This window comes from Sminthopsis crassicaudata, chromosome 4 (genome assembly GCF_048593235.1).
Source record: "Sminthopsis crassicaudata isolate SCR6 chromosome 4, ASM4859323v1, whole genome shotgun sequence".
In the NCBI taxonomy this organism is placed as follows: Eukaryota; Metazoa; Chordata; class Mammalia; order Dasyuromorphia; family Dasyuridae; genus Sminthopsis; species Sminthopsis crassicaudata.
In genome coordinates, this window is record NC_133620.1 from 291,482,255 (window position 1) to 291,497,806 (window position 15,552).

The 15,552-nt window shown below is 41.3% G+C and overlaps 1 protein-coding gene across 1 annotated transcript; it reads right to left on the bottom strand.

The window, feature by feature from the left end:
• Positions 1–65: 65 nt before the first annotated feature.
• C2 (complement C2) lies at positions 66–14,515 on the bottom strand. Its single transcript, XM_074311370.1, has 18 exons — positions 14,360–14,515; positions 13,988–14,197; positions 13,020–13,205; positions 11,018–11,191; positions 9,280–9,378; positions 8,819–8,952; positions 8,047–8,185; positions 6,820–6,960; positions 6,061–6,150; positions 3,053–3,193; positions 2,512–2,606; positions 2,288–2,399; positions 2,044–2,154; positions 1,691–1,810; positions 1,430–1,521; positions 867–993; positions 619–668; positions 66–487 (listed from the first exon to the last, which is right to left on the bottom strand). Exons 1-18 carry the CDS (start codon positions 14,460–14,462, stop codon positions 293–295), a joined length of 2,319 nt encoding a protein of 772 aa, XP_074167471.1. The 5' UTR covers positions 14,463–14,515; the 3' UTR covers positions 66–292.
• Between the last annotated feature and the right edge of the window lie 1,037 nt (positions 14,516–15,552).

Sequence of the window (15,552 nt, forward strand, 5' to 3'; positions counted from 1 at the left end):
CACCACCCACTTACTCTAGCCACAACCTAATTCTACTCCACAGACAGATGAAGAATGAATGGGAGCATGGTGAAATACAAAAATTTATTAATTTCACAATTGGGAAAATCCAGCCTGAAAGGGGTAGGTAATAGAAAAGAACAGAGAGTAAAGCTGTAGAAGGAAGCTAGAGAAGGGCTATAATCCAAACAGTAAGACAGCTGAGGCTAGAAACCAGGCTGTAAAGGATAGGCTGAGATCAAAGGGACTTGAGATTTGAAGGTTAATAGCTAGACATTAGGAAGGTCAGGATTCAAGAGACTGGCCCAAGGGGCAGAAATCGTAAGACATTTTTTAGATGTTGCCTCAACCAGGGCTGAAGTCGAAAGATATTGATGTGGAAATCGCGGGCTTGACTGCCAGCTGGAGGTGGCTTGCGTTTCACCTCATTTTGTTTTGTTGTCTTTGAGGAGCATGGATTATGTAGACCCCAACTCACCACACCCACCTAAATAGAGAAGAAAATTTAGAGAAGAAAAGCTGTGTTTAACCTAGTGTTCCTATCCCACTTTCTAGTAGAAACCCTATTCTCTGTTCCAGAGGCAAACCCAGTTAGCTCCTTTTCCTTAGTCTCCTTACCTGAAAATACCTGTACCTCTTTTGAAGGAAAACTGCCCCTCCAGATTCTCCTGCCAAAAATGGGAAGGAAAAAAAGGATTTCATTAATCCAGCTCCCATGCAACTTTTCCCTCTCACCCCAGGCTCCATCATTCCATGACATGAGCTAACCATTGGCATAATTAACCCTGACCAAAATGATTGGTGTTCTGTCTCCATCAGTTCTGACTCCTTCATTTCCCAGGTACCTTACAGTCTTCTACACTCACCCTTGCAAGGCGATGCCTCGTTTCCAGTGCCACTACACAAAAATTGGTCAGTCACCACCTGTTTCACATCAGTGAGGTTAGGGAAAACATCTTTGGCTTGGGAGACAGCTTGGAGACAGCTTGTTCGCTAGAATAGGGATGGGGAAGGGGGAGAGGGAAAGGAAGGGAATGTTAGGGAGATAGGCTGCAAAGACTCACAGAGTCAAAAGATTTTAAATTGGAAGAAAACTTCCAATCCCAATCCCACTTTTTAACAAATGAGGAAACTGAGACCAGAAAGTTTAAGTGACTTTTCCAAAGTTGCCAAGTACTAGAATTAGGGTTCCAATTCATATCTTAAAATAGTGAAGTTAAATCTCCATTGTCTCTCCAATGGCCCTTGAAGGAAAGGGAAGACCTGGCAGTTGGGAGATCACAGGAAGGAAGTGGGGTCAAGTTTTGAGGGCATACACCTAGATCTACCACAGTAGAGAGCTTAGTCTGAAGAACAGCCTTGACTCCGCTTGCCCATTTCTCTTCACCCATCACTCCCCACCTTACCAGATGTCCTTCTGGGTCCTCACCTCATTTTCTTCCTTGAGAACAATATCCATTATCTGATCATCCAATGAAACAAAATGAGCTGGGATTTTGTTTTTTTTCAAAAGTTCCTTCTCTGTAAGCCAGAAAGAAAGGCACCATCTTCCCAACAGTCCTCACACCAGATCACAGGCATCTATGTGTATCCTCTATCCACCCCACCAATTCCTCCCCAGTCCTTTTTCCAACTGCTTTTTCATAGTCCCCTGAGATTTGGGCACCTTTCTCCCTGCCTCCCACATTACCATGGTCAAAACAAGAACTGGCTGGTGAACGGCGAAGAGCCAAGTTGGCCCCCACAGTACAAGGAAGACAGATGGGTCTGGGGAAGAAGAGAAGAATCAGAAGAGGCCTGTCCAAGGACTCTGTCTTTTCTTTCCATTGGCTGAGATATCCCCTGGCTTTTGTACCTGGCATGGCTGGACATCTTGACCTTCTCTTTTCTTTTTCTTTTTTTTTTTTTTTTCTTTTTTTTTTTTTTTTTTTTGAGGCTGGGGTTAAGTGACTTGCTCAGGGTCACACAGCTAGGAAATGTTAAGTGTCTGAGATCAGATTTGAACTCAGGTCCTCCTGAATTCAGGGCTGGTGCTCTATCCACTGCCATAGAACTCAGGAATTCCTTGCCCCGTCTTAGCATAAACATTGTACTCCTCTGGAATGAGCCACTGATCAATCTGCATCTCTCTTCCCCTCTTTGACTTAGGATCTCCTAGGAATATGGAGTAGTACGTTGAGGAGCCCAGCTCTTATATCTCTGAGAGGCAATAAGAATTCTGGCAGAGAAAGGGAAAGGCAGAGAAAGGGCCTCTATGGTTAGAGGTTTCTTTCCCTACTCTCCTTACCCACAATGACTCTCCACAGGCTGGTATTATTATGTGTGTGGAAGCAGTGGGCTGCAGTCAGAACCCATTGATCAGAGATAAGTGCCCCACGACATGTCTCCTTGCTGCTGGGCTGCAAAAGAGGACCATATCAGCTTTAGGGACATGCTGTATAGTGGTTCACTCTCTTTCCCCAAATGCATGCCTACTTTTGCATCTTCAGGGATAAAGAATCTGGCTGTTACCTTAATGGTGACATGCCAGGGTGTCCTCTCTTGGAAGGAAGCATCAGCTGACATATTTCCCACACCACAGATGGTGTCTACAAATCTGGAGATATCTGTGAACAAGATGACAGAATGGAGAGTTGGGGTGGGAAAGAAATAATTGAAAAGGGTGTTGTCCTTTTCCCAGATTAGTGGTAAACATCTTTTTTTCCCAAAAAAAGTTAAGATACGTCATCACACTTTTTAAATGGTTATGATCACTAATTGATCTAGGCCCCTTAGCATAAGTGACATTGGGGTAAAAGGAAGGGATCACCGGATGGGATCAGTAACCTAAAAGTATCACTAGTTAGGTTGTTAGGTCCTATTGTCTAGTATCTCATCAGATCCATCTAATTAGGTAAAAACAAACAAAAATGACCTTTTTGTAAACAATCTCAAACAGAAGAAGGAGGAGGGCAGTATGAGATGGACAGAGGGGAAATTGGAACACATATGACCCATATGTCCTATATTGGCCAGCGGGATTTTGGCTCTTGGGAAGGGAAAGTTCACTCACCCAATATATTCTCAAAAACTTGGAGGAGGGCTTTGGAGTCTGGGAGAATGAAGGCATGCCTCTCCCCATCCTTCTTTGACCCCAGTTCATTCAGCTCTTTCCAGTCTACATCCAGTTTCCCCACACCAATGGCATATATGTCTGGTGGAGAGCAAAAAAGATGACTCAAAATTCTTGGACATGTCAAAAATGTAATAAATGAGGCTGCCCATCATAGCAGGCTACTGGTGTGCTTATAAGAAATAAGCTCCAACACCCAGGTAGAAGCCACAAGCCCAATGGGTAACATTGAGATGAGGGAACTAAGGCAAATTGGGTTAAGTGAGTTTCTCAAGATCATACAGTAAGTGTCTGAGGCCAGATCTGAACTGGAAAATAGAAGATGTCTTCCTGGTTCCAAGACCATTGCTCTATCCACTGCACTAAACTACTCTATATTTTTGTATATTTTACTCTAAACATACTCTTATGGTCTAAAGCATCTGGAAGTAAGTGAGTAGAAGAGGGAAAGGGAGGCATCCAATAGCACCCAATAAAATTAGTGGCTCTGTGAAAGGGAAAAAGGTGAAGATAACTAGAGATTGAGATATAACAAAACTCAATTAAGGAAACTGAGATCAGCACCAAATTGGGTTTATTATTGAATGGTTTCAGTTGCTTCTGACTTCTGATCCCATTTAGGGTTTTCTTGGCAATATTAAAGTGGTTTGTCATTTTCTTCTCCAACTCACTTTATAAATGAGAAACTGAGGCAAATATGGTTAACTGACTTGCATAGAGTCTGAGGCCAGGTTTGAACTCAGGAAGATGAGTCTTTCTGACTCCAGGGCCAGCACATTATCCACTGTACCACCTAAGTGCCCAAACTGAGTTTAGAAATCAGAAAAGGTTGGAAAATAGTTAAAGGAGAAAGCTCTAGAATCAAAGACAAGGTGCTCTTCTATAGAAGAGCTTGAAATCCTTAGAAAGCTAGCCTGTAAGGGTCCTTTAAATGGGCAGCCACAGTGCAACAGGAGATTGAGTGGCCCAGAAGTATTCTCTGTGGATAAAGGACTGCCCCATGGGTGGGATCCTGTCCATATTGAGATAGCTTCGTAATAGGTGACGGCTCTCTCGCTGGTTGGCTGTGTATGTGACCTCACAGGCCCTTTATAAAACCACTGCAGGCAGCAGTCGCTCTCTTTAACCTGGCTTCCTCTTTAATCTGGGTATCCAAGCCAAGTGGATGGATAGCCAAGAGAGGTAAGGAGTTTAATAGTGAATACGTGGATCCTCGGACCAGGTATTCACTAGGGAGTTAACAAGTCAAGGCATTATGTGATTAGGTATAATAGAGGCTTTTAAGTTTACACGTGGCTGTTCTTGAGCCTAGTGGCTTGTTCTTGGTTATTAAACTACAATTCAAAAAATCATGGCCAGAGACCTTTGAAGGCCTCAGAGGAGGCGAGCCGGGTAGAATTAGTTGACACTGCAAAGGTCAGTGGCCAGAGATACTCTGAGAGCCTAGGAACGAGGACAGACTGATAGTAGTAACTGCTAGGAGGGCATGTGACACTAGCCCTGCTCAATGAAGTGTGATATCTGCTTAATATTTCTAGCTTCTCTCTAGGATAAGTAAAATCACAGTATGCCACTGGGCTTTCAGAGGTATGCTACAGGGAACTGTTAAATTTTCAGTTGAGCATTTATATCTCAGAAATAGAAAACAACAAACTAGAGCTTGATTTCTTGTTCTGTTAATTGTTTAGATTTAGGAAAATAATGGGAAAATATTAATAATGCAGATTAAACTTTAAAGTGTCCACTATACATTCCCATCCACTATCTCTTCCCCCTTTTCTTCCTGCCTCTCTCCCCCACAACCAGATGTTAAACATTTACCACACACCCTTGACATCAGAGGATCACACACCCCCATATTGTCATTGAGATATCAATAACTATGAAGCATTTGTAACACTGAATAAAACTACAATGTTGCATTAGATGCTGCCCCTTAGGACTTTCTCTTATCTCTAAGATTCCTCCCAGCTAGAAAACTAGTAATGAACCATCTTTCAATAACTAATTGTTTCTCCTAAACCACAAATCCCACAACAGGGCCAACACATTTAGAAAGTACAAAGTGAAAATAACACAATCTAACACTAAAATACTCTATTTCTCCTTCCTAGGTCATACCTAGATTACCACTGCCTTGTGGTTACAGAGTAGCACAGTGAATATAGTTAAAATTTGTCTTTCTTTGTTTCCCCATGCTTAGCAAGCACAATACCTAGCACATGGTAGGTGCTTAATGTTTGTTGACTGAGGAATGGATTTTGGAATCTGGAAGAAATAGGTTCAGATCTTCCCTCTAATACTAGTAGTGTGACAATAGACAAGTAACTTAAATCTTTCAACCTTGGTTTTCTCTTCTGCAAAATGGGACTGTTCGTACTTACTTCATAGGATAAGGATCCAACGAGATAGTATGTAAAATGCTTTGCAAACTTTAAAGCCCTATATAGATGCCAGATTATTGTTGTTATCCTTGTGCCTGTCCTATAGTCCCTAACACAGCTCCTTAAATTCAAATCCCAAATTTATTGAGCAACTAAAATGTGCAAGACTCTTGCAAAAATAGGAAGGTGAATTGGAAAATGAAAAGTAACTGGAAAATGTCAGGGAATGAGCGAGAAAAAGATACAAAGTGGTTAAGGAATATTTGAGGACCAAAAACTTCCTGCTGGAAGTGAGAAAAAGGAAGCAGAATCTGAGTTAAGCCCTGAAAGAAGAGTAACTCCCACTGAGAGATGGAGGAGAATCTATATCTTAAACATAGTAGGTTCTCAATTAAAATAATAATAATAATTTAATTGACCCATCAAAGTATTCAGAATTATTTGTCTTACAGATACACCAGTCATAAATCACAATCCACAGATGCCCTTTGTAAAGTGACAAGAACTCCATGAAAAAGTAATGTAGAGAAAGGATGTGAATAGAGGCAAAAATTGGATACTCACCCAGAAAATCTTTTCTCTCTGCCTTTATGTTCAAAACTTCTTCAATCTGTTCTACAGCTGCTTTTGGAGATCCACCCATGTTGGACTTTCCTAATGCAGGGATGAAAGGGAACACAGCATAGAAGAATGAGAGCAGGATTTAGACACTTGAAATCATATCCCCACTCCTGAAAATGCCTAGTTTTATGACTTTGGATGAGTCATTTCTCATTTCCTTCATCCATAAAAATGGGTACAACTTACCATCACTCATCTTACAAAGTTGTAGTGAGGCCTGGCCAATGTCTTTATTACAGAAGCTATTATTAATAACTCTCTGCTCACACAGCCTCACCCTACTTCAGGCTATCAGCCCTTCTTATTTAGAATGTCATAATAGTCTCCTCATTGGTATTCTTGCCTCGGATCTTGACCCTCTGCACTCTTTTCCCCACATAGTTGCCAAATCTCAGAAACCCTAAGGCACAGCCAGTGCTTAATAAATACTTGGATGGTGGACAGATTATTGTAAGTAATAAAAGTGAAAAAAGTTAGTTTGTATGGAATTAATGGATCTCTTGAGAGTCAGCAAAATAGAATTCCTAAGTAAGTCTCAGAGTCTTGGAGACACCTCCAATGCTCATATCTTCTTCACTTACTGGGAGCCTTAATTTCTTCTCCTTTAAAAACCTTACCAAAACTCTTTACCTCTCCTTGCTTCTGATATGTCCCTGTGTTCTAAATTTTAAGGTCATCCATCAAGATCTAGGCACCACTCACCATCTGTTAAAAGGATGATGACATGTCGGATTTCATCCCACTCCTTCTGTCTTGTGCCATAAACGGCCATTTCATTATTCATCATTTCATAGATTTTCATTAGAGCTCTGTAGATGTTGGTTCCAGTTCCAATGTCTGGATCTGGAATCAGCAAAGGGGAAGAAATCCCTCAGAAAAATCCTATCTGCCACACCCGGGGAAGCATATTAAGGAGCAAGAAATGCCCTTCTAGGATGCCTGCTCTGTGACTTAGAATCTTGTGGTCTAGCAAAACTCCAATTCCATTTCCCACTCACAAAACAAAGGCCTCTTCATAGTTGAACTTCAAACTAAGTACTCATTACCTAACTGCTACTACCCCAAGCCATAATAAAAAACAAAAGATCCCAGTATGGTGTCTTGTAGTTCTTAGGTAGCAGTGCCTAGTAGATAGGAAGGATACAATGCATTGAGAAAATTTAAATTTAAATGACATCTGGGATGGCAAGACACAAATTAGTCTGCACATTTATGTGATATTAATAGATTTGTAACCTACTCAATGGGAAGAATCAAGTGGAAAAAAATGTATAAAATGATTTATACTTTGTGCTATATAAATGTGAGTTGTTATTAACTCCTGATCCTAGGATTCAATGCTTTACATAATCTATCTTCAATTAGTAAGAACCTAGCCTTATAGCATACTGCCTGCCTACTTAGACAATCCCTATCTGCCACATCCAGGGAAAGTAAAATTCCACCGTCAGCAGGAATCATCTTTTCTCAAAGGTACCCAGTATCTTTGCTGACACAATGCCTTGTGCCTGAAATGAACATCCCCATCTTCAATTGAATTCCTCCCTTCTTTTGAAACCTAGCTCAATGGCAAGTTTTCACTGATCCTTTGACTTTCATGGAGTTGAAAGCAGGAATACATAGAATCACAAAATGTCAAAGTAATTGGGGACCTCAGGTGGTCTCTGTACAGTACCTGGGAGGAAACCTTTTCTATAACATCTCTAACAAATAGATTTTGTATTTGGAAGCTGAGGCCATACTATTCCCGATGTAATCTCATGCTACGCCATTAAGAGACGATGCTTTTTCTTCATCTAGTCCAAAAGCTTTCCAGCCAGAGAGCATACTGAACCAGAACCATTCCCAATTGTGCTCTCAGTCCTCCCCATCTGAAATAACACTTCCCTCTTTTGTCATTTCTTCCCCTCAACCCTGTCCAATCCTTACCTCCATATTTGATCTCCACTAGTTTTTTGTCTACTTCAGTCTGTTGCTGTGAATCCTTGTGAGTGACAGACAAGATGACTTTGGGAGTCTTAGCAAAAATGACAATACCAACACTGACATTAACATCAAAGCTGAAGATCTGTGGGAGGATGAACCAGAAGGGAAAAGAATATAATGAGAACCCACAAAATAGAGAGGAAAAAGGAGGGAGAAAGGAGGGAAAGGGGGAGAGAGAAGGGGGAAAAAAGAGAGGGAGGAGGAAGGATCGAGAGAAAAAAGGGAAAAGGGAGGAAAGAGGAAGGGAAGGACAGACAGAGAGAGTGAGAAAGAGGGAGTAGGGGTGAGTGAAGAAGGAAGGGAGAGGGAGAAAGACTGGAAAGATGGAGCAGAGCCTTAGAATGTCAGGACTGTAAGGGACCTTAGTCCAACATGCTCATTTCATCATTATTAGTAAGTTAACAGATATTTATTAAGCACCCCATGTGAAAAGCACTGAATTAGACATTCTGAATGGTCTACCTGAAAACACACACACTTTAAAAAGAGACAGAGACAGAGAAAGAAAATCAAGAAATAACTTGAGAACACATACAAAACAATGTGCATCAATGAGCATTCAATGTAAAACTGTTTACTTGGCATCCTTAAGGGCTATGACAGATATCAGATTTACTTGAGCTCCATCTGAGAGACTTTAGAGGTAGATTTAAAGTTATATTTCAAAAGAAGAGAGACAGATAATATGAGGTTCATCTTGACCCCAGTTCCTGACCCTGTCTACTATAAGTTGAGCACTCTCTTTGAAATTGTCAAAGTCTTCCCTACTGATACTCTGGGAAGAATCAAGAAGCAAGTAGAGATTCAAGTGGCCTTCCCTCTGGATCTGGATGCGCCGGGCCAAGCTGCCTGGGAGAAAAGTAGGACAGAGGGACATGTGTAATGTAGAAAAGAAGGAAGGCTTAGACCCCCATTTCCCACCTTCCCTTGATTTAAGAGGCCTGGGAAGTTCAACAAATTTAAATATCACCTCATAGTTTTCTGCAATTATATCACTTCTCCCTTCCCTTTTCTAAGAACAGCTCTCTTCTCCAAGACTGTCCATTTAGCTTCTGTTCACACCCTTAGGCTATGCCTTCCACCTCTGGATTCTAGACCAGCACCACTCCCTTTCCCTCAGGCTTACCTTCTCTCCATCTTCTTCACCCCGGTTCTGTCCCCTCCCCCCGCTCTTACCAGATTTTTGCATCAGGGGGTTGGTGGCACCAAGAAGTTGAGAAAAGGAGGTGTCCAGGACTGGAGCCACATCTTCAGGGAAATCATAGGAGTAGAAAGCTATAGGAAAGGAGGGATTTTGTTTTCAGTTGTAAACAACTCTTTGTAATCCCATTTGGGGTTTTCCTGGCAAAGATATATAGTAGTTTGCTATTTCCTTCTCCCTCTCATTTTACAGATGAGAAACTGAGGCAAGCAGGGTAAGTGACTTGCCCGGGGTCACACAGATAGTTAGCATCTGAGGTCTTATTTGAATTCATACCTGATGTCTTGATTCCAGCCCTAATGTTCTATTCATTATGGCACCACCTAGCTGCCCTTAGAAATAGGGATGCTTGGATTCAATTCATGATTATAGGAAAGATTTGTTATTATGCTGAACCAAAAAGGACCCTTGTTAGGATTCTTACAAGGTGCTAAGTCACTGGAATGAATAGAGACAATAGTTATCCAATTTAGCATGGTTCAGTATGATTGATCTGATCCTACAAAAAGATGTTATTGGCCAGAACTTGAAATAAGATACTAAGTGGAATTGAGGAGACAATGGTTAAATTTAGTTTAGCATTAATTTAATCCTACAACAAATAATGGTTTCCTCCTGATATAATGATTGGTGTATACTCAGTATGGGGCATAAAAGATGAAGCTCTCAGGGCTAAGGGGAACTTTGGGAGATTCAAAGTCAAGATTCATTCCCACTTCCACCTTTGTGCTGGCTAGAGACATTGGAAAGACAAGAGGCTGAGGCTGGCAGAGACAAAGAACTAGCAGCAAGAGTCTCGGGAACCAAGGAGAGAGGAAGGCCTCCAGAAAACTAGCAGAGCCCCAAGTGAAGGAGATAAGATTTTGGAGGTCACAATAAAGGATCTGGACTTTAACTCCTGGCTGCATTTGGGATTATTGAACTGAACTGAAACGAAGACTGCCTCCAGAAGCTCCCCAAGGAATCTGCTCACAGAGAATGATTACATTTTAGAGAAGAGAACATTACAGACCCTGTAAGTTTCTCATGGGAACCTGAATTTAGCCTCACACACTAGATCAAAGTGAAAAGCATGACCATAGAGTGACCTTGCCTTTTTCTGTTCTGATTATTTAGGCATCACACCTGTGAGGTGCTTCTACAGATAAAATCAGTTATTATTCTCTGAAAATACCCTGGAAGGTCCCCTTAAACCCATTCCCATCATTGTTATTGCTTTAGGCTGTGAGAAACATATTTTCTTTGTATAAAAGCCGCCTGATGGAAATTACCTAATTGCATTCTTTTTGCTTCTGTATCACCTGCTCACTTTGCTAGTTACAATTCTATATAAAGTCTGTGCCTCAGTTACTCTCAGAACATGAGTCCATTTGGTCGCTCAGTTTAAACTCTCCACATTAAAAGATTAAAAACCAATTTCTGTCTTGTCTCAGTTTCTCTGGCATTGGTTCGGAGGAAAGATTTCTGATTTTGAGGAGGCCACAAGAGCCAGTGGAATATAGGGAATAGAACTTGAAATTATGAGACTTGAGTTTGAGTTTGGGATTTGCCATTCTGATTAGTACCATCCCTTCTAAGCCCTTAGTCTAGATCAAATGGATATAAATGAGATATGAAAATACTTTGTAAACTATAAATTGTTATGCATAGGTGAGAGTTTCTTATTGATCTGAAGAGTACAGGGAACAAAGAGGGTAGAGACTTGCTACTCACATCTACAAATGGGTTCAGTTCCACTCCAGACTCCATTCCCCTGGCATTCTCGTTCCTCGGAACCTATCATGATCAGCTTCTCTGAACAACGATACTTCACTCGATCACCAACATTGAACTTATACCCCGTCCTTACAGCCCCAATTGGAATTCCAGGATCTGGGCAATGTCCGGCTATATGTAAAAAGAGGAGAAAGAAAAACAAAGGAGACAACCCTAAATTCCAGATTCTTCTCTCATTCTTTTTTTTTTTCTTCTCTGTAATCTCCCTCACAATTCTATGAGTGTTTCATATGGTACACAGTCATCTCTTGAAAAATCTAAAACCGCATCTAGAATTATATACCTTCCTTAGGGCTTCCTAAAGACACAGCTCTAGAATATGAACCCCAGAAGCCATCTAGTTCAACACCTTTATTTACACATAAGCAATAAAGATCAGAAGGCTGGATCTGAAGTCTAGAATCAGTGTTCTTTCCATTATTCCACATTGCCATGTACATATAAACATTTTTATAACAGTACACTTTAAGATGCATGTGAAAGGGGCAGCTAGGTGGCGCAGGATTCAGGAGGACCTAAGTTCAAATCTGGTCTCAGACATTTAACACTTCCTAGCTGTGTGACCCTGGGCAAGTCACTTAATCCCAGCCTCAAAAAAAAAAAAAAAAAAGAAAAAAAATGCATGAGAAATTGTGTATAAACCAATGCAAGGCAACCTGCCAAATTTAGGCAAAATCAAGAGAAAATTTATATCTAATGTCCTCCCAGAAACTCCACCAAAATCTTTCCCTCTGTCTTCCACACTCTCTTGTGCCAGTTACTATTCTCTGTGTACCCACTTCTTTAGGCATTTGTTCTCACATGGCCATCCACTAAGGTGTTAATGGATACCTAACATAATAGTAAATAGAGCTTTTAATGCCTTCCCACCCCCTTTTTGCAGGGCTCTCAAACAAAAGTCTTCAAGACTCAAAGCAATTAAGCTATTATGGTAAAAAGATTGATGTTTCTGAACAGAAAGCATCAGAACATCTGAACAGAAATGTAGGTGAAGCAGTTTGTTACTCATGCGGTATAACTTGAGAAGGCACCATCTCAAGTCATACCAAATGAGTGACAACCTGCTTCACCTACATTTATGGCCAATGTCTTGATGCACAGGACTTGAGGACAGCCATAGTTCCCTTAGCAGCCTAGAACCCCAGATATTTTCCCTGTAGATATTTTACTTTGCAAACCTTAAAACACCATATTAATTGAGTTATTGTTATATCTAGAACTTCTCATCTGACTCTCTTGATCAAATAAACCCTTCCATTTGTAATACTTAGAATCTACAAGCCCTCAGTATAACTGCCAATGTAATGCCTGAGAAACTGAGGCAAGATAGAGATTAGAAAGTTTTTAATATTTTATTTGGATTTCTGAGAGGGAGAGATTGTGCTGGGGGCATGATGCCCCCAGGACTGATGTCCAAAGCATCTAAAATGTGTGTTCTCAATGACATATATATCCTTGGCTCCAAGCTCAGTTACACAAAGTGGGGTGGAGTCCAAACTCTGGTCAGTGAGAATCTCCAGGCAGGGACCATCAATCCAGTTCTGACAGGTTGGAGGTAGGACCATAAATTTTTTTTTTACTTAGGAGGAGTTAGGAGCCAGGAAGTCTGAATTCCCCTTTTTCTTGAGTTTACACATTTACAATTTATAACCTTAAAGTAACTAGCCCTGAGTTATATCAGTCCTAATGACCTGGAGGGGGTGTTGCAACTAAGGGGATTGAGGTAGAACAATTAAGGGAATCTGAGGCAGAACAATTTAGGGAAACTGAGTCAGGACAATAAAAGAGAACTGTGGCACAACCTCAAAGAATTCAAAAATGCAATGCAGCAGTTAGTATTGAAACATAGACCATCTCTTCCTCTAGATTCTCCTGTAACCCAACCACATAGCTTTTCTTCCCTGCCCCTCCCAAATCACAAGTGCCCTCAGATAATCACCTCCATTATCACATATAGCTGTCTCTCCATCCCACATCCCATTGGGTTTGCAGTGCCTCACGATAGAACCACGCAAGATGTATCCATCCTCACACTCAAAGCTTACATTGCCACCCACGGGGTGAGAGCTCAGCCGGGGACTATAGACCCCATTCTCAAAAGCAACAGGAGCTGGACAGCGAACATCTGGGGAAAGAAAACAATGATGTATGCTGAGGTAAAGGGAGGGATAGTTGACACACTAGCATAGTGCTGAACACAGAGATGGAATTTAATCAATACTTCATTGAATTAAGTTACAGGAGAGCAGGGCATGCTTGTGAGGAGACTTGGAAACCTTTAGGGAAAGAAGATGCCTAGGTTCTGGTCAACCATAGTGTCAAGAATAGAGCAAGGAGTCAAGGGGCAGTGTAACGTGCTGTTGTCTCCAGAAGCTGCCGATCGCTCTCTGGGAGGAGATCTGCTGTGTCCACTCAAATCTCTTGGACAGATTCTTCTTCCTGTAGAGAACCGTTGTCTCCAGACAGTTGTCGTTAACTCTGGTCCAGAGAAGTGATTTCCCTTCCTGCACAGAGCTGCCTCAAATCTGGCTAGAGCAGAGACTGACTTTTTCCTCCAGAGCTGCCCTCTTTATCCTCCCAGAGAATGGGCTTGGGATAATGCAAGGGCTTCTGGGAAGAAGTACGTACTTCAACCAATGAACTTGCTCCTCCTAAGCATGCAAGCTCTTCTCCAGGAATTCACAAGTCAAACTCCCAGAAAAGGCCAGAACTAGAAAATTGTTAAGTACCGACTTAGCACTTAGTAAAAACCTAATATCTCATTATCTCATTAGCACTTAGTAAGAACCTAACAGGGCAGGAGTCAGGAATTTGGAAGAGAGAGTCAGGTGATAGTCAGAACTAGGAGGTGGCTGATTCTGAGGAAGAGGTCAGTACTACAATTGACTAAAACAAGTGTCCCCTCACATTTGCATACTGCTTTGGTGACCTCGGAGCGTCCTAGGGACTTCCACTGTCCATTGCTGTTGCACAACCGACTGGATACAGGGTATGGGTAGCGCCCTAGAGGGCAGGTATAAATGAGGAGGCTTCCTGGATCCCAACCATTGCTGAGAGTAAAGTTGCCACCTAAAATCTTCACATTCCTGGAACAGGTGGGAGCAGTGATAGACAAGCCTATGGGGAAAACACAGAGACAGAGGGCCATAAAAAAGACAAATAAAGAAGAAAAAGAAGATGCCTTTCCAAGTACCTCAGTCTGAACAACACTATACTTCCCCCTTCTCCCCTTTCCCATAAGATTATGATTTTTATTTTTTTTTTCCCCACTGTCCTTACCTACACACAGGAGCAGCAGCAAAAGAGCATGCAGGAAACCCATAGTCTCAATTTTAGGGGCAGGGACTGGCTGAAAATTAACAGGAAGGGGGAACAGGATCATCTGACTTGCCCGAAAACACAATTGGCTCAGAAACTATGCAGTTTGCTGCCAGAGGAATAGGGAATGGGGGAGGAGGGAAGTTCTATGAGTTTTGCATTGGGGGGAAGGGAAGAGGGAGAACACATCCCCATGAAATCAATAATCCCTCATTCCCCTTTTCTGCTTTCCACACAACAAATTTATCAGTGAAAAATTATATACATGCATAACAATGCAACAAATTTTAAAACTTTTTTGTAAATTGAACTTAAGGGTTTGTTGGGTTCTGGTTTTGTATGATACCAAGTACTCCTTAATTTTTATAAGCCTATAATATTTTCCTAAATATAAATTGTGGCTGGGATGTTTCATGAATTTTAAGCTTTGCTGCCTTCCCCTAAAGAAGTAAAATAATTAAATTGGATTCACTGTTTGATTTTGAAGAGTGACTAGAAATCCATTTATAGCTTGTTTTCAGAAAACTCAGGAAACAAATAAGCAGGTTGGATACATATCAGTGGAACAGAAAAGGCAGAGAATATAGAGTCAAAAGACACTGGTTTAATAACCATTTCCTAGGGGCAGCTAGGTGGCGCAGTGGATAGAGCACCAGCCTTGAATTCAGGAGGACCAGAGTTCAAATCTGGTCTCAGACACTTAACACTTCCTAGCTGTGTGACCCTAGGCAAGTCACTTAATCCCAGCCTCAGTTAAAAAAATAAAATAAAATAACCATTTCCTGGCCATTTCACCAGGATAAATTGAGTAATGATTTAAGTTTCAGTTTCCTCATCAATAAAATGGGAATGATAATACCAACACTCTCTAACATAGAAATGTTATGAGGATCATAGAATCATTGTTGTAAAGTATGAAGGGACCTCAGAAGTTTGTGGGACAAAAGACCATCATCAGTTCAAATAAATCAAGGAGATTTCTCAGAGTAAAAGCAGAAACGAAAATTATTACGATTTCTAGAGAAAGGGTGGGTCCCTGTCAGGGAGTCAGACAAGGAAAGTCGAAGTACAGGAAGCAAAGAATATATGGGTCTGGGATAATGCTCCTATAGGCTGGACCTTTTCCCTGATTAGTCAGAACAAATGACCTCACA

Coding starts and splice junctions, on each gene's coding strand:
- C2 (XM_074311370.1), bottom strand. CDS start 14,462: ATGATCCTGTTCCCCCTTCCTGTTAATTTTCAGCCAGTCCCTGCCCCT. Junction 11,192..13,019: donor AGCTATATGTGATAATGGAG/GTGATTATCTGA, acceptor TTTTACATATAG/CCGGACATTGCCCAGATCCT. Junction 994..1,429: donor TTCTCAAGGAAGAAAATGAG/GTGAGGACCCAG, acceptor TCCCTATTCTAG/CGAACAAGCTGTCTCCAAGC.